The sequence below is a fragment of the Aedes aegypti genome, chromosome 3 (genome assembly GCF_002204515.2).
Source record: "Aedes aegypti strain LVP_AGWG chromosome 3, AaegL5.0 Primary Assembly, whole genome shotgun sequence".
NCBI classification, from domain to species: domain Eukaryota; kingdom Metazoa; phylum Arthropoda; class Insecta; order Diptera; family Culicidae; genus Aedes; species Aedes aegypti.
Window position 1 is genome coordinate 382,775,664 of NC_035109.1, and position 14,080 is coordinate 382,789,743.

Below are 14,080 nucleotides of genomic sequence, written 5' to 3' on the forward strand. Positions count from 1 at the left end.
CATTTTCATGAGATTGGCTGATGATATTACTTAGGGTGTTCGCTAAGCTATGCATGTTACTCATTACAAAGATCTTCATTGTAAGGTGGTAGCATAAAACGATGTAATAGTTCTGTGGATTTTCACCGAAAACGACTAGACGTTTATCACATATTACACTATGTAACTCTTATCTTTGTAAAGGAATTGTATCCTATATCAATGTAAAGGTTTGTAATGGTATAACTTTTTATTGTAATAAATTTGACCATTGCCTTTCCAGACTTTTTAGTGACATTTAGGGTTGAAATACAAACCCCTGGCTTGACAAATTTTATCCAAAAAAAAAAAAAAACACCAAAGTCCAAACAGCTTCAATGAATACAAAATAATTTCCTATCAAAATTCCTTAGCCGTCTTGAGGTAAATGTACGTGGCGCAGCCACAGCCCATTAAATCATCCCCCAATTCCTAGGTCGTCTGTCTAGACCACAAGAAACGAAATCTTTCTCATAATTCGTGCCATGCCATCCTTTATCACCTCGAGACCATTCCAATGAATGTGCCGCGCGATTTGCGAAAACATCGCGAAAATTTCCCGCTCCATTAACTCAGCGCAACTCTTGGTTGTTCTGCTCTTTCCCTCTCTCTCCCCATCGAACAGAATTTCCTCCGTGACCTGCTCAAGGAAGCCAAGAAGATAAACGACGTGTCAGAGGATAAATTAATCGAGTACACCGACACAATGGTAATTATGTTTCAAGCTTTGAAGTGAAATTAGACGTTGTCTTGAAAAATATTTGTTGTGCTCTAGAAAAAAAGGATAGCCATCAATTGTTTATGCAAAATGGCATTAATGGCTATAGAATAAGATATCAGCCATAATTATGGTCCTTACTATTAATTTTTCATTGTTGTTTTTATACTTTTCAATGCTCGGTTACTATTTTTGATTGATTTTTATTTTATTTATTTGGTTGTAATTATTATTTTTACTATTCCTACGATTGTTCATAACTCTATCTTACTAATTTCAAATGTCTTAGTTCCAGTTTTTAACTTTTGCTTGTTTTCAATTTCTTATAGAAATATAAAAAAAAATCATCACTGCTAGTTAACAGTTCTTTATTGATTATTCTTATCGATTTATCGGTGAAAAGTATACTTTTCAGTGCTTGTTTGGATGTTGTGATTGCAAACTATTTTCCAAACTGTTGTTCTAATTATTTCAAGTATTTGCCTTCTTTAAACGCTTGATAGTTTGGCTACCTTCCATTTCCATCCCCATCAACGCTCTGATTTAACTCTGATTTTTTATTTTGCTTGAATATCACACAGCTTCGAGTGTTCGACGCCAACAAGGACGGTCGGTTGCAGCTCTCCGAAATGGCCAAGTAAGTACCTCGGCAAATTTACTCCGATTGATGAAAGCGGTTTCGTCCCTGTAGGCAAAAATTGCTGAACCACGGCAACCCAAAGTAATAATTGATCGGTGCTGGATGCTGGGTGACGACCGTTGTGGTATGGCACCCAATTTGACGTGTGATTAAATTTATATGGCACTCTGGTGCCGAAAGAGCATTCATGCGAAACCACCAGAAATGTTTCACCGACCATTACCCCTGCCTCTTCTCCTCCCATGGCATTGACAGTAGGGTGCGACTTATTTCACAAACGTTATTGGAACATAAAAGATCGCGCTTTCTTCTGAATTCAAATTATATAAAAAGATAATCCTCAAAGTTTGATTAAAACACAAAGATTTTTCATTTTGGCTGTCGCAAAACAGTGCTTATTTTATTTGTATTACAATTGTTATTTATATGCTATCATTTTGCAATATAGCACGGTTAAATTTGTATTAAATAGATTTTCTCAACATGCTTGCAGTCTCTATACAAAATTCTTCGTTTCTTTTATATAAAAAAATACCGTTTTGACTCATATTCCGAACACTTAAGGCCACCAGTGACTTCAAATGCATCTGACTTGCATAAATTGGCTGATATTTGTGTAAATTTTAATTTCTTCGTAACGTCTAACTGTTAATTGTTGAGTGTACCAGTAATAATGTTGATTAAAATAATTTTATTATTGTTTTAACGTAAAAGTATGGAACAACATTTTGATTCAAATGCCGAACACTGTGTTCATTCTGTCTCATATTCCGAACACCTTGATTCAAATTCCGAACAGCACGAATAAATCGTATTCAAATGAATAATTTCGCAAATATTTTTTCCGTAACTAGTTCTACTGGTCTCGAACTAGCGACTCATCACTACTCCAGAGTTATAAAATAGATTAAAATACGTCTAAATTGAATCGCAATTGACTGCCATTTCCTTGTGATTCGATGACATATTTCAGCGAAACATTTCAACCAAATCGCCATACAAAAACCGAGTGTTCGGAATATGAGTCTGTTCGGAATTTGAGACAAAACGGTACAATACTTTTCTAAACCAAAAAAAAAAACTTTTGAGCATCGGAAGTATGATGAACGTTGTATATAAGTTTTGTTATACACATGACGTTTGAGTTCTGAGGCAAATTAAGTAGATAAATTGTCATACAAGCTGGCAAACTTGCATGCAAGTTGGCTGAAATAGTCAAATTTAGCATTTTCAACAGCCAATATCTCAATAACTAGACGTGCTTTGATATTTCTGAAACTGGCAATGGAATTACCAATCCTTAATTAGGTAAATAACGGTATATTGGTGCATGAGACAAAATCGTGTTCCGCAGTGTTATTGTTCGAGTCAGTTGATTCAAAATTTTACCACCAGACGGTGCTAGTGGGCGCAAGAAACTTTGTATGAAAAAGCTCATTTGTGCCATCTTACTAAGTGATCATGACTTTGAAATATCTGCAGAACAAAAGTTTAACATTCACTTGCGCAACCTGGTGGCAAAATATTTAATCTCATGGCTCAAAGAAAGATAATCTTAGATTTTCTGACCAATTCTGCCGAAGTCGCCATCTTTCTAAGTGGACAGGATCCTGAGAATTCCAAAACAAAAGTTTCATGCATACTAGCGCTGCCTTATGGCAAAATTTTTAATCAACTGGCTTGAACAATGATAGTCCTTGACGGCGATAGGACATTCCGCATAAAGACGTTTCACATAAGGACGATTGGCATAATGAGAATTCGTTTCCTTCTTTAAAATGCTACCTGTTCTTGTATGAAAAAGCTTTACGCGAACGTCCTTTTGCAAATCGGCCTTACGCGAGACGTTTTTATGCGAAATGGTTAATCTCCGTCCTTGAGTTGCTGAACAACTATGCCGAAGATGCCATCATTTTAAGCTGTCAGGTTCCTGAGATATCTAAAAACAGTAGTTTCATGCACAACAGCGCCACCTGGTGGCGGAATTCGCGCTACATCGGAAATGCGCAAGCGTCTTGTAGTTGAATTTCCGAGACATAAAAGATGATCCTTGCTAAAGCAATTCTCAACAAATTTTGATTTTTTTAGGTTTCTCTTCAAAATTGGTTCATGATGAACTAGTGTAACATCAATTTTGCCTAAAACGGTGTCCGGTCATTAGGCCGAATGACGTTTGTTGAAGTACGTTAGGCTCAACTACGTTTGACCGAATGGGTCATTCGACCATGACTTTAAAAATCTAATTAGAGCAGTTCTCTCTATGGTTTGAAGATATTTTCAGCTGAGCTGTGGACATTTATCTAGAAGAATTTTGTTATACTTTTCTATAAGGTTCTATTTGAATATAAGTGGTTCTCAAATAATCCAGCAGCCATATTATTTTCAATGAAGCTACGTGCAAAGAGTAAACTGCTGAAGAACCTATTGTTGCTAATCATAGTAGCTCAGGGTTAAATTTTTCGTCGAGGATTCTTAGTTTTTCTACTGAAATTGGAAGAGCTTTTGGTTTAGACTATTGTCACAATCATTGTTTTTATACCTGGCATCATTCAAATCAGTAACTTTTTTCTCATAATAAATCTAATCGTTCAAGTTTTGCAGTCATAGTGCTTGAATAAAAAATTTGTTACATTCATTAAGGCTAAGTAGCCTGTCATTCGTTTTGGTAGCCTTGACTAATTATTTTTGATTCAAAATCGTGAGATGAATCAGCAATGGACCGATGCACGAGTTCACTATTTGACGTTTGAGCGGTGCCGGGTTATTTACGTGACCATGACAACGAGTGAATTCGGCACCGCTTAAACGTCAACTTAGTGAACTCGTGCATCGGTCCATAATCATCCACAACGCGTACAAATTTCAATGACGGCCTACTTCGCTTTAACAATTTTAGCTTCTTTTGTACTTTGTCTATTCTATTCTACTTGTAACGTAGAACCCACGTTTATAGTTACTACTAACGGTCTCATGAGAAATTATTCCTTGTTATAAAAACTGTCAATTCTTTTTCTGTAATTTTATCAATTATTTTTCCTTCATATATCTTCAAATAATATACACAATCTTATTTTTTTTTGTCAATGGAATTTGTGTAATTAGTTGTATTTATGAATATGAATGTAAAATCGAGTTTTAAGATATGAAATAACCACTCACATCCTCCTATACAGCTAAAACAATCATATAATCCTAAATTACTTCAAATTTCTGCATTAAAAAAAAAACAATTTCAAATAACAAACTTCGGATAATCGAGGCTGAGATTCCGGTCAATCGTTTCTCGGATAAATAGAGTCACCGGATAATCCAGTCTCCAGATTATCCAGTCCAACCTGTAATTTATATGAAAATCTCTAGTTCCAAAACTGTTAATTTTAACTTCAAATGCAGGAGTTCTGGTAAACCGTTCGGACAACAAGAGAAAAAACACTGAAAAAATATCATGAAAAATTTAAAAATTAAACTTAAATTTCAAATTGCACAAAAACCCTGCTTAATTATTTTTATTTAGTAAAGAATCGTTAAAGGAAATAGTTGCATGAAATAAAATTTCATGATGGAAAATTTGTTAAATTTTTTTTTTTGAGGAAAACCTTTGGGCGACTTTTTAAATTTTAGTTTGTGTCAAAATAAATACTTTTTGATGAAACACCAAGAATCTTGAAAATATTTTAAACCATAATGATTATTATGACCATTTCTCTAGAAGTAGTGGTTTTCGAGTTATTTCAAGTTCAATGCAAAAAAAAATATCAGTTATATAATAAAATAGGCCATTTTCATTTGTAATTCGCGATTTACCATCAATTCCAATAAGTCAGTAGAGAAATATGGACTATACTCTGGGAAACCTATTGTTTTTTTTTTATTGAGAATCTTGTATAATGAATACAAATGGTCTATTTAATTATTTTGATGATACATTTTTGCATCATACTTGGAATAACTCGAACATGACTAATATTGGAGAAATGAACATAATAATCATTATGGCTCTAAATTATTTCAAAAAAAAATTTTCTTCATCTAAACGAACTTATTTTGACAATACCTTAAAATTTTGAAATTCTTCGAAAAACTTTTTAATTAAAAATTTCTCCATTTTGTAAACAGTTGTTTCCTATCAAGATTCTATGGTAAAGATTGAAAAAAATATAAAAAAAGAAATATTGAATGATTTGGAATTTTAGTTTTATTTTTGCAATTTTCATAATAAAAAAATAAAATAATGTTTCGGTGTATTTTTTTTCTTGTTGTTCAATCGGTTCACTACATATTCTCTAAGCAACGTTTTTCTCTAAAATTAATTATTTCGGAACTAACTTTTATCAAATAAGTTGCATTGATAAGCTCAAAGGTCATTTTCAACAGTAATTTTTGAGTCAAAAGTTCAACTTACCAAAAGAAAACATTTATTCTACCATACCGAAAACATGTTTGAAACTTGCTGCAAATCCAAGATGGTTGAGTTCTGTGACTGCACGATATGACATGGAATTCGTCCATTATAAAATTGGAATTACAGTCAGCTCCCCTAACTCGATATTTAAGGGACCATTGAGTACTTTTCAAATATTTCACTTTGACAAAATACATTCGAAATTGTGATTTTAACGCGAAAAACAATACAATTTTACCACATCTATCTATGTGACACTTTTTAAACGGTCTGCAAAAATTGAAAATTTTATCACCCAGAAATGGGCAATGAACCTTTATTTCTCGCATAACTTATGATCCCGCCCTAAAAGCCATTGGTAACCATGTGTGTAGCTCATTGTTTCTGAGCACTTGAATGGATATACACGTTGTTTAACAACCCTATGGTGAAGAAAGGATCATTATCTACCTACCAGTGATGTTGGTTTGGATGTTTATTCCTTCACTTGCTCAGAAACATCGAGCTACACACATGGTTACCAATGGCTTTTAGGGCGTTATCTCAGAGTATGCGAGATTTCACTATGAATTTTATCAAAAAATTCACATGGAAAACTGAAACAGATAGCATCGAGTTAGGAAACATCGAGAGGTATCGACTTACAGAGATGTCAAAGCATGATTGAATAGACCGCGCATTACATTGAATTAGGGGAAATATCGAGATACAGATTATCAAGAAAGGGAGAGTTATCTGAAATTTCTGTATTCTGCAAATAACACCCTTCAATATAATTCAGCATTGTTTTTTTTTTTCATAAGGGCTTGTCTGCATTCATCGACTTCTCTTCATCGTTGTTCTCTTTGCGTTATTTCAGAGAACTTATTTTCTTTTTGTGAGCTATTTTCGTTAATTAAGAATCAGTATATCTTGTTTCATTATAGGGATCTGCAAAAATATAAGAACTATGGGTTTTATTTGTTGATATCACTCATGAAGATCGGACTTTTTTTTCAAATATTGCATCGGGGCTTCCCCCATACAAAAACATGATTGTAATAACCTTAGCTGCCATTTGGAAGTTGAGCCCCCAAACTTTCCGACAAATTGAAATGTGGGAACAGTACAGGGTGAAATCAATAATTCTGATCTGTGTAAAGCTTCAGTTTCCATCACATTTGAGCCTCAAACTATGACTTGCATTTTATTCGATTGAATTAAATACTTTTTTGTTGAAGCTAATTTTATTTGCAAATACTATAGGTATTTAACACTGTGACAATCAAAAGCGCTTAAACTGCATTACAATACAGAAGATTAACATGATACAGTCGACTCTCCACATCTCGATATCTCTCCCTATGTCAATGATTTTTTCGATCCCTTCATTCTGCATACGTTTTCACTCCCCATAACTCGATATCTTCCTTATCTTGATATCTCCCTATCTCAATGTGATTTTCATTCCCGATTTTCTCTCCATATATCAATATGTCCATTATCAAAGTTTACTAAACTAGATTTAAAACTAAGTAGCCCGTCATTCGTTTTGGCAACAATGATGACTTTTCAGCTTGCATTTCAAAGGGATAAAACTCAGTCTTGATAGTTTATATTGACTTGAAAAAGTATCACTGTATGCGCTTACATGCATAAAGTATGCTGATACTTTTTCAGCTGTGTCAGCTCAAAACCAACTGATTTTCTTTGATTCGAAATCGTGAGATGAATTAGCAACAATCATCAACGATGCGTACAAATTTCAATGATGGCCTATTTCGCCTTAAGGAATTCAAAACAATTTGCAAAGACGATATGACGCCTGTTTGTTTTCGATTTTCCTGGTAACTGAGTGATTTTCAATCTAGTATTCATTAAAAAAAATGTTCTATGTATCGATCTCTCCCTATGTCGATGGTCCCTTCGAGATGTGAAGAGTCGACTGTACCGTTTTGACTCGTATTCCGAACACTTAAGGCCAACAGTGACTTCAAATGCATCTGATTGGCATAAATTGACTGATATTAGTGTAAATTTTAATTTCTTCGTAAATCCTAACTGTTGGCTGTTGGGTGTATCAATAATAATGTTGATTTAATTAGATTTAGTATTGTTTTTACGCAAAAGTATGGAACAACATTTTGATTCAAATGCCGAACACTGTGTTCATTCTGTCTCATATTCCGAACACCTTGATTCAAATTCCGAACAGCACGAATAAATCGTATCCAAATGGATAATTTCGCAAATAAATTCATCTGAGCTTGTTCTACTGGTCTCAAACTAGAGAATCATCACTACTGCCGCGGTATAAATTATATTGGAGACGTTAAAATTGAATTGCAATTGACTGCCATTTCCTTGTTATTTGGTGACATATTTCAGGGAAACATTTCAAACAAACCACCATACAAAAACTGAGTGTTCGGAATATGAGTCTGTTCGGAATTTGAGACAAAACGGTATAACGTTTGGTGATATAAATAAACCGAATTTTTATTTAGGATAATGACGGAATACACAAGTGTGACTAGTAGGGTAGAATGTCAATTATTGCACAGCCCATGTATTCCTTATAGGTGTTCAGTGTGTAAGAGGATCTTTTAAAGACGTTCGGATTTACAACGATATTGCGGCCGCTCAATTCAACGGGAGATATATTACTGACTAGAAATGTTATATAATAGATGAAAAGCAAAAGGAAAGCCCCCAATTGTTGGGTGGCGTTAGGGTGGTTCACAAATGAAAAATTTCGAATTCAATATTTCATAATATCTGTTATAACGGACATCACAGGTTATATCCCGCCCCGGCGATATTACATTGTTTCGTCGGAGTCTTCGGAGCTCATATTGTCGTCATCGCTGTCCTCCAATGACGCATTGACGGACCAAGGCTTCATTCGATCGGCAGCGAAAATAGTGGATGTCTTCTTCTGCTTCAACTGCACTCCAGGAACATCAACGATCAAATAACGGTCATTGCCTAGGGCCCTCTCAACAAGGTACGGCCCCTTGTACTTCGGTTCTAATTTCTTGCTCAAACCTGTCGCTTGCGGATCCTTCTCCACCAAAACCAGTTCGCCTTCCAGATATTGCCTTGCTGGACGCCGTGACTTGTCGAAATAATGCTTCTGTTTCCGTTGCTCCTTCTCGATCCGGCCAATCACTTCACGTTTCAAAATATCTGCATCTGCCTCTGCTGGGACTTCTGCAGCGAACATCATCAGCAGCTGGTTCTGCATAATGTCCCGTGGGTTATAGTTGAATAGCAGCGTATGTGGAGAAACTTTGGTCGAATCATTGATCATGGTGTTCAGACCCCACTGAATCAAACGAAGATGCTTATCCCATGATTAGTCATTTTCTTTCACCATACAGCGCACAGCATCGAGTACGTTGCGATTCTCGCGTTCAACTTGTCCGTTTGCGCGTGGACTGCCAACAGCCACCTTCACATGTACTATTCCGAGATCAACACAGAATTTTTCGAAGTCCTTGGAGGTGTACGCAGTTCCTCGGTCAGTGACAATACGCCTCGGCTTACCAAAAATCGCAAAAAAATCGTTCAGCATCTGAATCACTGGTGATGTTTTCGTGTTGCGCACCGCTTTTAGTACCACATACTTGGTGAAACCGTCAACGAGCACGATAATGTGTTCGTTCAAGGCTGACGAACGAATAAACGGACCGATATGGTCCAAATGAATCGTATCAAATGGCACTGCGATTTTTTCTATAGGGTGCAACAAGCCCTCCTTTGCACCTCCCTTCGTTTTCACATAGGCACAGTGAACACACGATCCGATGTAGCGCTTCAGGTAGCTACGCATCCTTCGGAACCAAAAACACCTCTTCACAGCTTCTAGCACTTTCTCCACTCCTTTATGTCCAAGATCGTCGTGATAATTGCGGGCGATTCGCCAGCGCGCCCTGGTTGGCACCACCCACTTCAGCCCATCGATACATTTTCTCATCACACCCTCGTCCTTCAGGACGTATTCCTTATGGATCTGCTTTTCCCGGTTCTCGACCGGTGGTTTTGACAAAATCTTCATCATTTCGAACAGTTTAGGGTCTTCTCTTTGCAGTAACTTCAACCATTCGTCTTCTTTGATGTTCACTTCCATCACATGAGCCATCACCGGCTCCGGTTCTTCGGACTCCGGTTCAAGAACGGGGTTTCGACTGAGGCAATCGGCATGTTGCATCTTTTCCCCCTTTCGATGCACTAAATCAAAATCGTACTCTTGGAGTTTCAGCAACCACTTGCCAACTACCGGTAACATCACTTTCTTCGCTATCGTTTTCTTCACGGCTTCGCAATCCGTCACAACCACAAAGTGTCTTCCCAGCAAGTATTTACGGTATCTTTCCACTGATTCAACAATCGCGAGTGCCTCTAGTTCATAACTATACTTCAGGCATTCAACTGGCGAAGTTTTTCGGCTAAAGTAGCTTATGGGATGCAGGCCATCTTCCATTTGCTGTAACAGTATTCCGGACAGTCCGTGCGAACAAGCGTCTGTGTGCACTTCTAGGTTTCGAGCAGGGTCGTACATGACTACGACCGGCTGATTCACAAGAGCTTCTTTTAACTTCCCGAAAGCTGTTTGTTGTTCTTCTTCCCACGTGAACGGTTCATCTTTCTTCGTAAGTCGTGTTAATGGTTCGGCGATAATACTGAATTCCTTCACGAACCGACGAAAGTAATTGGCTAAGCCAAGAAACTCGCGAATATTGCGCACATTCACAGGTTGCGGAAAATCACTGATAGCACGAATCTTTTCTTTTCCCGGTCGTATTTCACCTTCGCTCACTTCATGGCCCAGAAAGTCGAGGCTGACTTTCAGAAACTGAGTCTTCTCCAAATTGACTGTTAGACCAAACTCCATCAATCGCTTCAACAGAGCTTCAAATTTGCGCAACACATCATCTACATCACGCCCACCGAGAATTGCATCATCCAGATACACTATAATCCCGATCGAACGAAGGGGTGCGATCACCGTATCGATCATCCTTTGGAACACTGCACTACCGTTACTTAGTCCAAAGGGCATTTTCACATACTCGAAATGTCCAAAAGGCGTCGAGAATGCAGTAAACTTTCTGCTATTCTCCGCTATTGGAATTTGATGATAGCCTCGAAATAAGTCCACAGCGGTGAACAGTCGATTGCCAACTAATCGGTTGAGGCAATCCTCGATAACTGGCATCGGCCAAGAATCCTTCACTGTTCTAGCGTTAACAGCCCGATAATCGACTACCATGCGCCAGTCGCCGTTCTTCTTACGCACTAACACTGTTGGGTTGTTGTATGGGGAGTTAGATGGACGAATTATATTCGCTGCTAACAAATCATCTACAATAGTCTCCACCACTTTTTCTCGCGAGTACTCCAATGGATACTGTTTTGTATGTATCGGCTTTTCGGCTCCGATAAGTTCAATCACCATCTCACAATCTCTTGCGGTACCCATTTCTAGGTAGTTTTTTGCGAAACATGATCGATAGCACTTGATCAGTTCAAAAATTTTCTCTCGCTCTTCACCAACACTATCCACGTTTATCTCTTCAGCAACGATAGGTTCATAGGCTCGGATGCTGTACACATTATTTTGTGTACCACTCTTATTCGACGATAGTCCACTCTGCCTCTCATCGTTGTGTTGCACCGCAATCTTCTCAATTCGCACACTACCCTTCTCCTTCATGAAACGAATATCTTCACGATCGAGAATGTCCCTTCCGATTATCATCGAGTTCGCTTGAACCTTGTTGGGAACTACACAAACATCGCACTCTACTACAATCCCATCAAGATTGATCACTTTGGCGCTCTTTCCCCGAACTTGCACTTTATTACCACCGAACCCTACTAGTTCGATACTGCACGGCTCAACACAGTTCAGTATACCAGCGCAGCTCTCTTTGATCGTAGTTACCGCAGAACCACAATCGTAAAGTGCATCTATTTCAGAACTTCCGACGATCACTGTTTTCACGAAATTGCTTGGCTGACGGATTTCTTGCATGGGTCGAGAAAACGGTTTCGGAGTAGTTTTACTGCAGTTTTTCGCGATATGACCCTTCTGATTACACCGATAGCACTCAAAGTTTGCGTGAGATTTCCCGGCACTCTTCACACTACAATTGGCAGCCACATGACCTTCGCCGTTGCAACGATAGCACTTGATATTGGCACTCAGCGCTCCAGAGGACTTGGCAGATTTCAAAATGGAAGGACGCACATGCCCCTCGGTAGGTTTTAGATCTCGAACCTCTGCCAACCATTTTAGCTGCTTGAGCAATTCTGGCAGTGTACTCACTTGGGTTATGGTTCCGAATCTCCCTTCCAAGCCCAGAACAATGTATTTGATTATGGCCTCATCAGCTAACTTCCCCTTTCTACCTAATGCAACATGACTATAGAAGTAAGTCTCCAGGCTTTCGTGTGGCAATTTCTTTCGGTTAATCATCGCTTGATGAATCCCGACAGCGTCAACGGACGTAGGAAAATCGTGAATCAAAGCTGTTTTAAATTCATCCCACGTATTCACAGCCACTCCAGTGAACCATAGCTTGGCCGCGCCATTTAGGTTCAAGATTCCACATTGGAGCTTCCATTCGTCGTTACCCTGGTATAGAGCTGCCGCCTTCACAATAGAATCAACCCATTGTTCAGCTGTCGGTGTAGTGGGTATATCGGGATCAAATTGCACTACCAGATCCTTCACATCACGCACATCAAACCGACGCTGAGCGCTTCCCTGAGCAATACCAGTAAGGGCAGCGATCAATTGTTTCATCGCGGCGTCATCCATTGTTCGCTTTTTGTAACGCGGATCCTTATGCAACAGTTCTTCAAAACTGAGACGTCGTGAACCGGTTGGGGATCGAAATAGCTCACTTTCAGAATCGGATTCTTCTTTAGCACCACTTCGCGGCAAACTTGTCTGGCCTGATGTACTGCCTCCAGCCTCCTCCTGGCTATTAGGCACGCCAACCACACTTTCGGCCACGCTCTTAGAAATTTCTTCTAACACCCTTTCGGTCTCGCTCATCACACCGAAAGTCTCACCGATTCTAAAATTGCTTTTCGCGTCCACGATTAACTTAGTCACGCATGCTCAAATGCTAACCGCGATCCCGTAACAAAATCGATCCTATCTACAGAATTGTAAGAGGATCTTTTAAAGACGTTCGGATTTACAACGATATTGCGGCCGCTCAATTCAACGGGAGATATATTACTGACTAGAAATGTTATATAATAGATGAAAAGCAAAAGGAAAGCCCCCAATTGTTGGGTGGCGTTAGGGTGGTTCACAAATGAAAAATTTCGAATTCAATATTTCATAATATCTGTTATAAGTGTTACTGAACACGTTTTTATCTCATGCACCAAAATACCGCTATTTACTAAATTAAGGGTTGCTGAATTCATAGTCGTTTTCAAAAATATCTTAGCAAGTCTACTTTTTTGAGATATTGACTGTTGAAAATGCAAATTTGATTATTTGACTATAACTTGCATGCAAGTTTGCCAGCTTGTATGGCAATTTACTTGCTTAATTTGAAAATTAAAATGTAATCGTGCAATTTTATCTGAATTATATCTGAAATTAAAGTTAAAATAGTATATTACATGCTTGGTGGATTAGATCACAAAAAAGTTTGATAAATCATATTTGAAAAGTAATGTAAACATCAATGAAAACAGTGTTTTACACAACTTTAGCAGGTCGTAGCAAAAAAATGTGACGTGCTGGAACATTTATGAGAACGACATCATATACAGCAACCCCAAATCTACTAGAGACACATAATTTATTTTACAACTCGGGAGTAGTGTTGATTCTAAAGTTCGAAGTCAGTTAAACTAGCTCAGATAAATTTGTTTGCGAAATTATTTATTTGAATACGATTTTTTCGTGCTGTTTGGAATTTGCATCAAGGTGTTCGGAATATGAGATATAATCAACATAGTGTTCGGCATTGGAATCAAAATGTTATTCCATACTTTTACGTTAAAATAATACTACAAGTTTAATTAAACATTTTTATCGGCACACTAATAATTAGATTTTGCAAAGAAATTAAAATTTTCACAAATATCAGCTAATTTATAACTGTTAGATGCATTTGAAGGCACGGTTGGCCTTAAGTGTTCGGAATATGAGTCAAACCGATATTTTATAACTTCAAGTTGCTTGCACCAATTCTAAATCTTCATACTGTTGGGTCAAGCTTTGAGGTTTTCTTTTGAAATGATTTGAATTCCAAAAAGCACACGTACTTTTGATTTTGAGAACTTT

The 14,080-nt window shown here is 37.7% G+C and overlaps 1 protein-coding gene across 8 annotated transcripts in view; it reads left to right on the plus strand.

The window, feature by feature from the left end:
- Positions 1-14,080, plus strand: part of LOC5566546 (calbindin-32) — a 302,845-nt gene that overhangs the window by 235,716 nt on the left and 53,049 nt on the right. For all 8 annotated transcript variants that reach the window (XM_021853171.1, XM_021853170.1, XM_021853168.1 and 5 more), the window contains 2 exons: positions 644-727; positions 1,318-1,373. In XM_021853171.1, the coding sequence (XP_021708863.1) occupies positions 644-727; positions 1,318-1,373 (140 nt within the window). The remainder of the gene's footprint in view (positions 1-643; positions 728-1,317; positions 1,374-14,080) is intronic.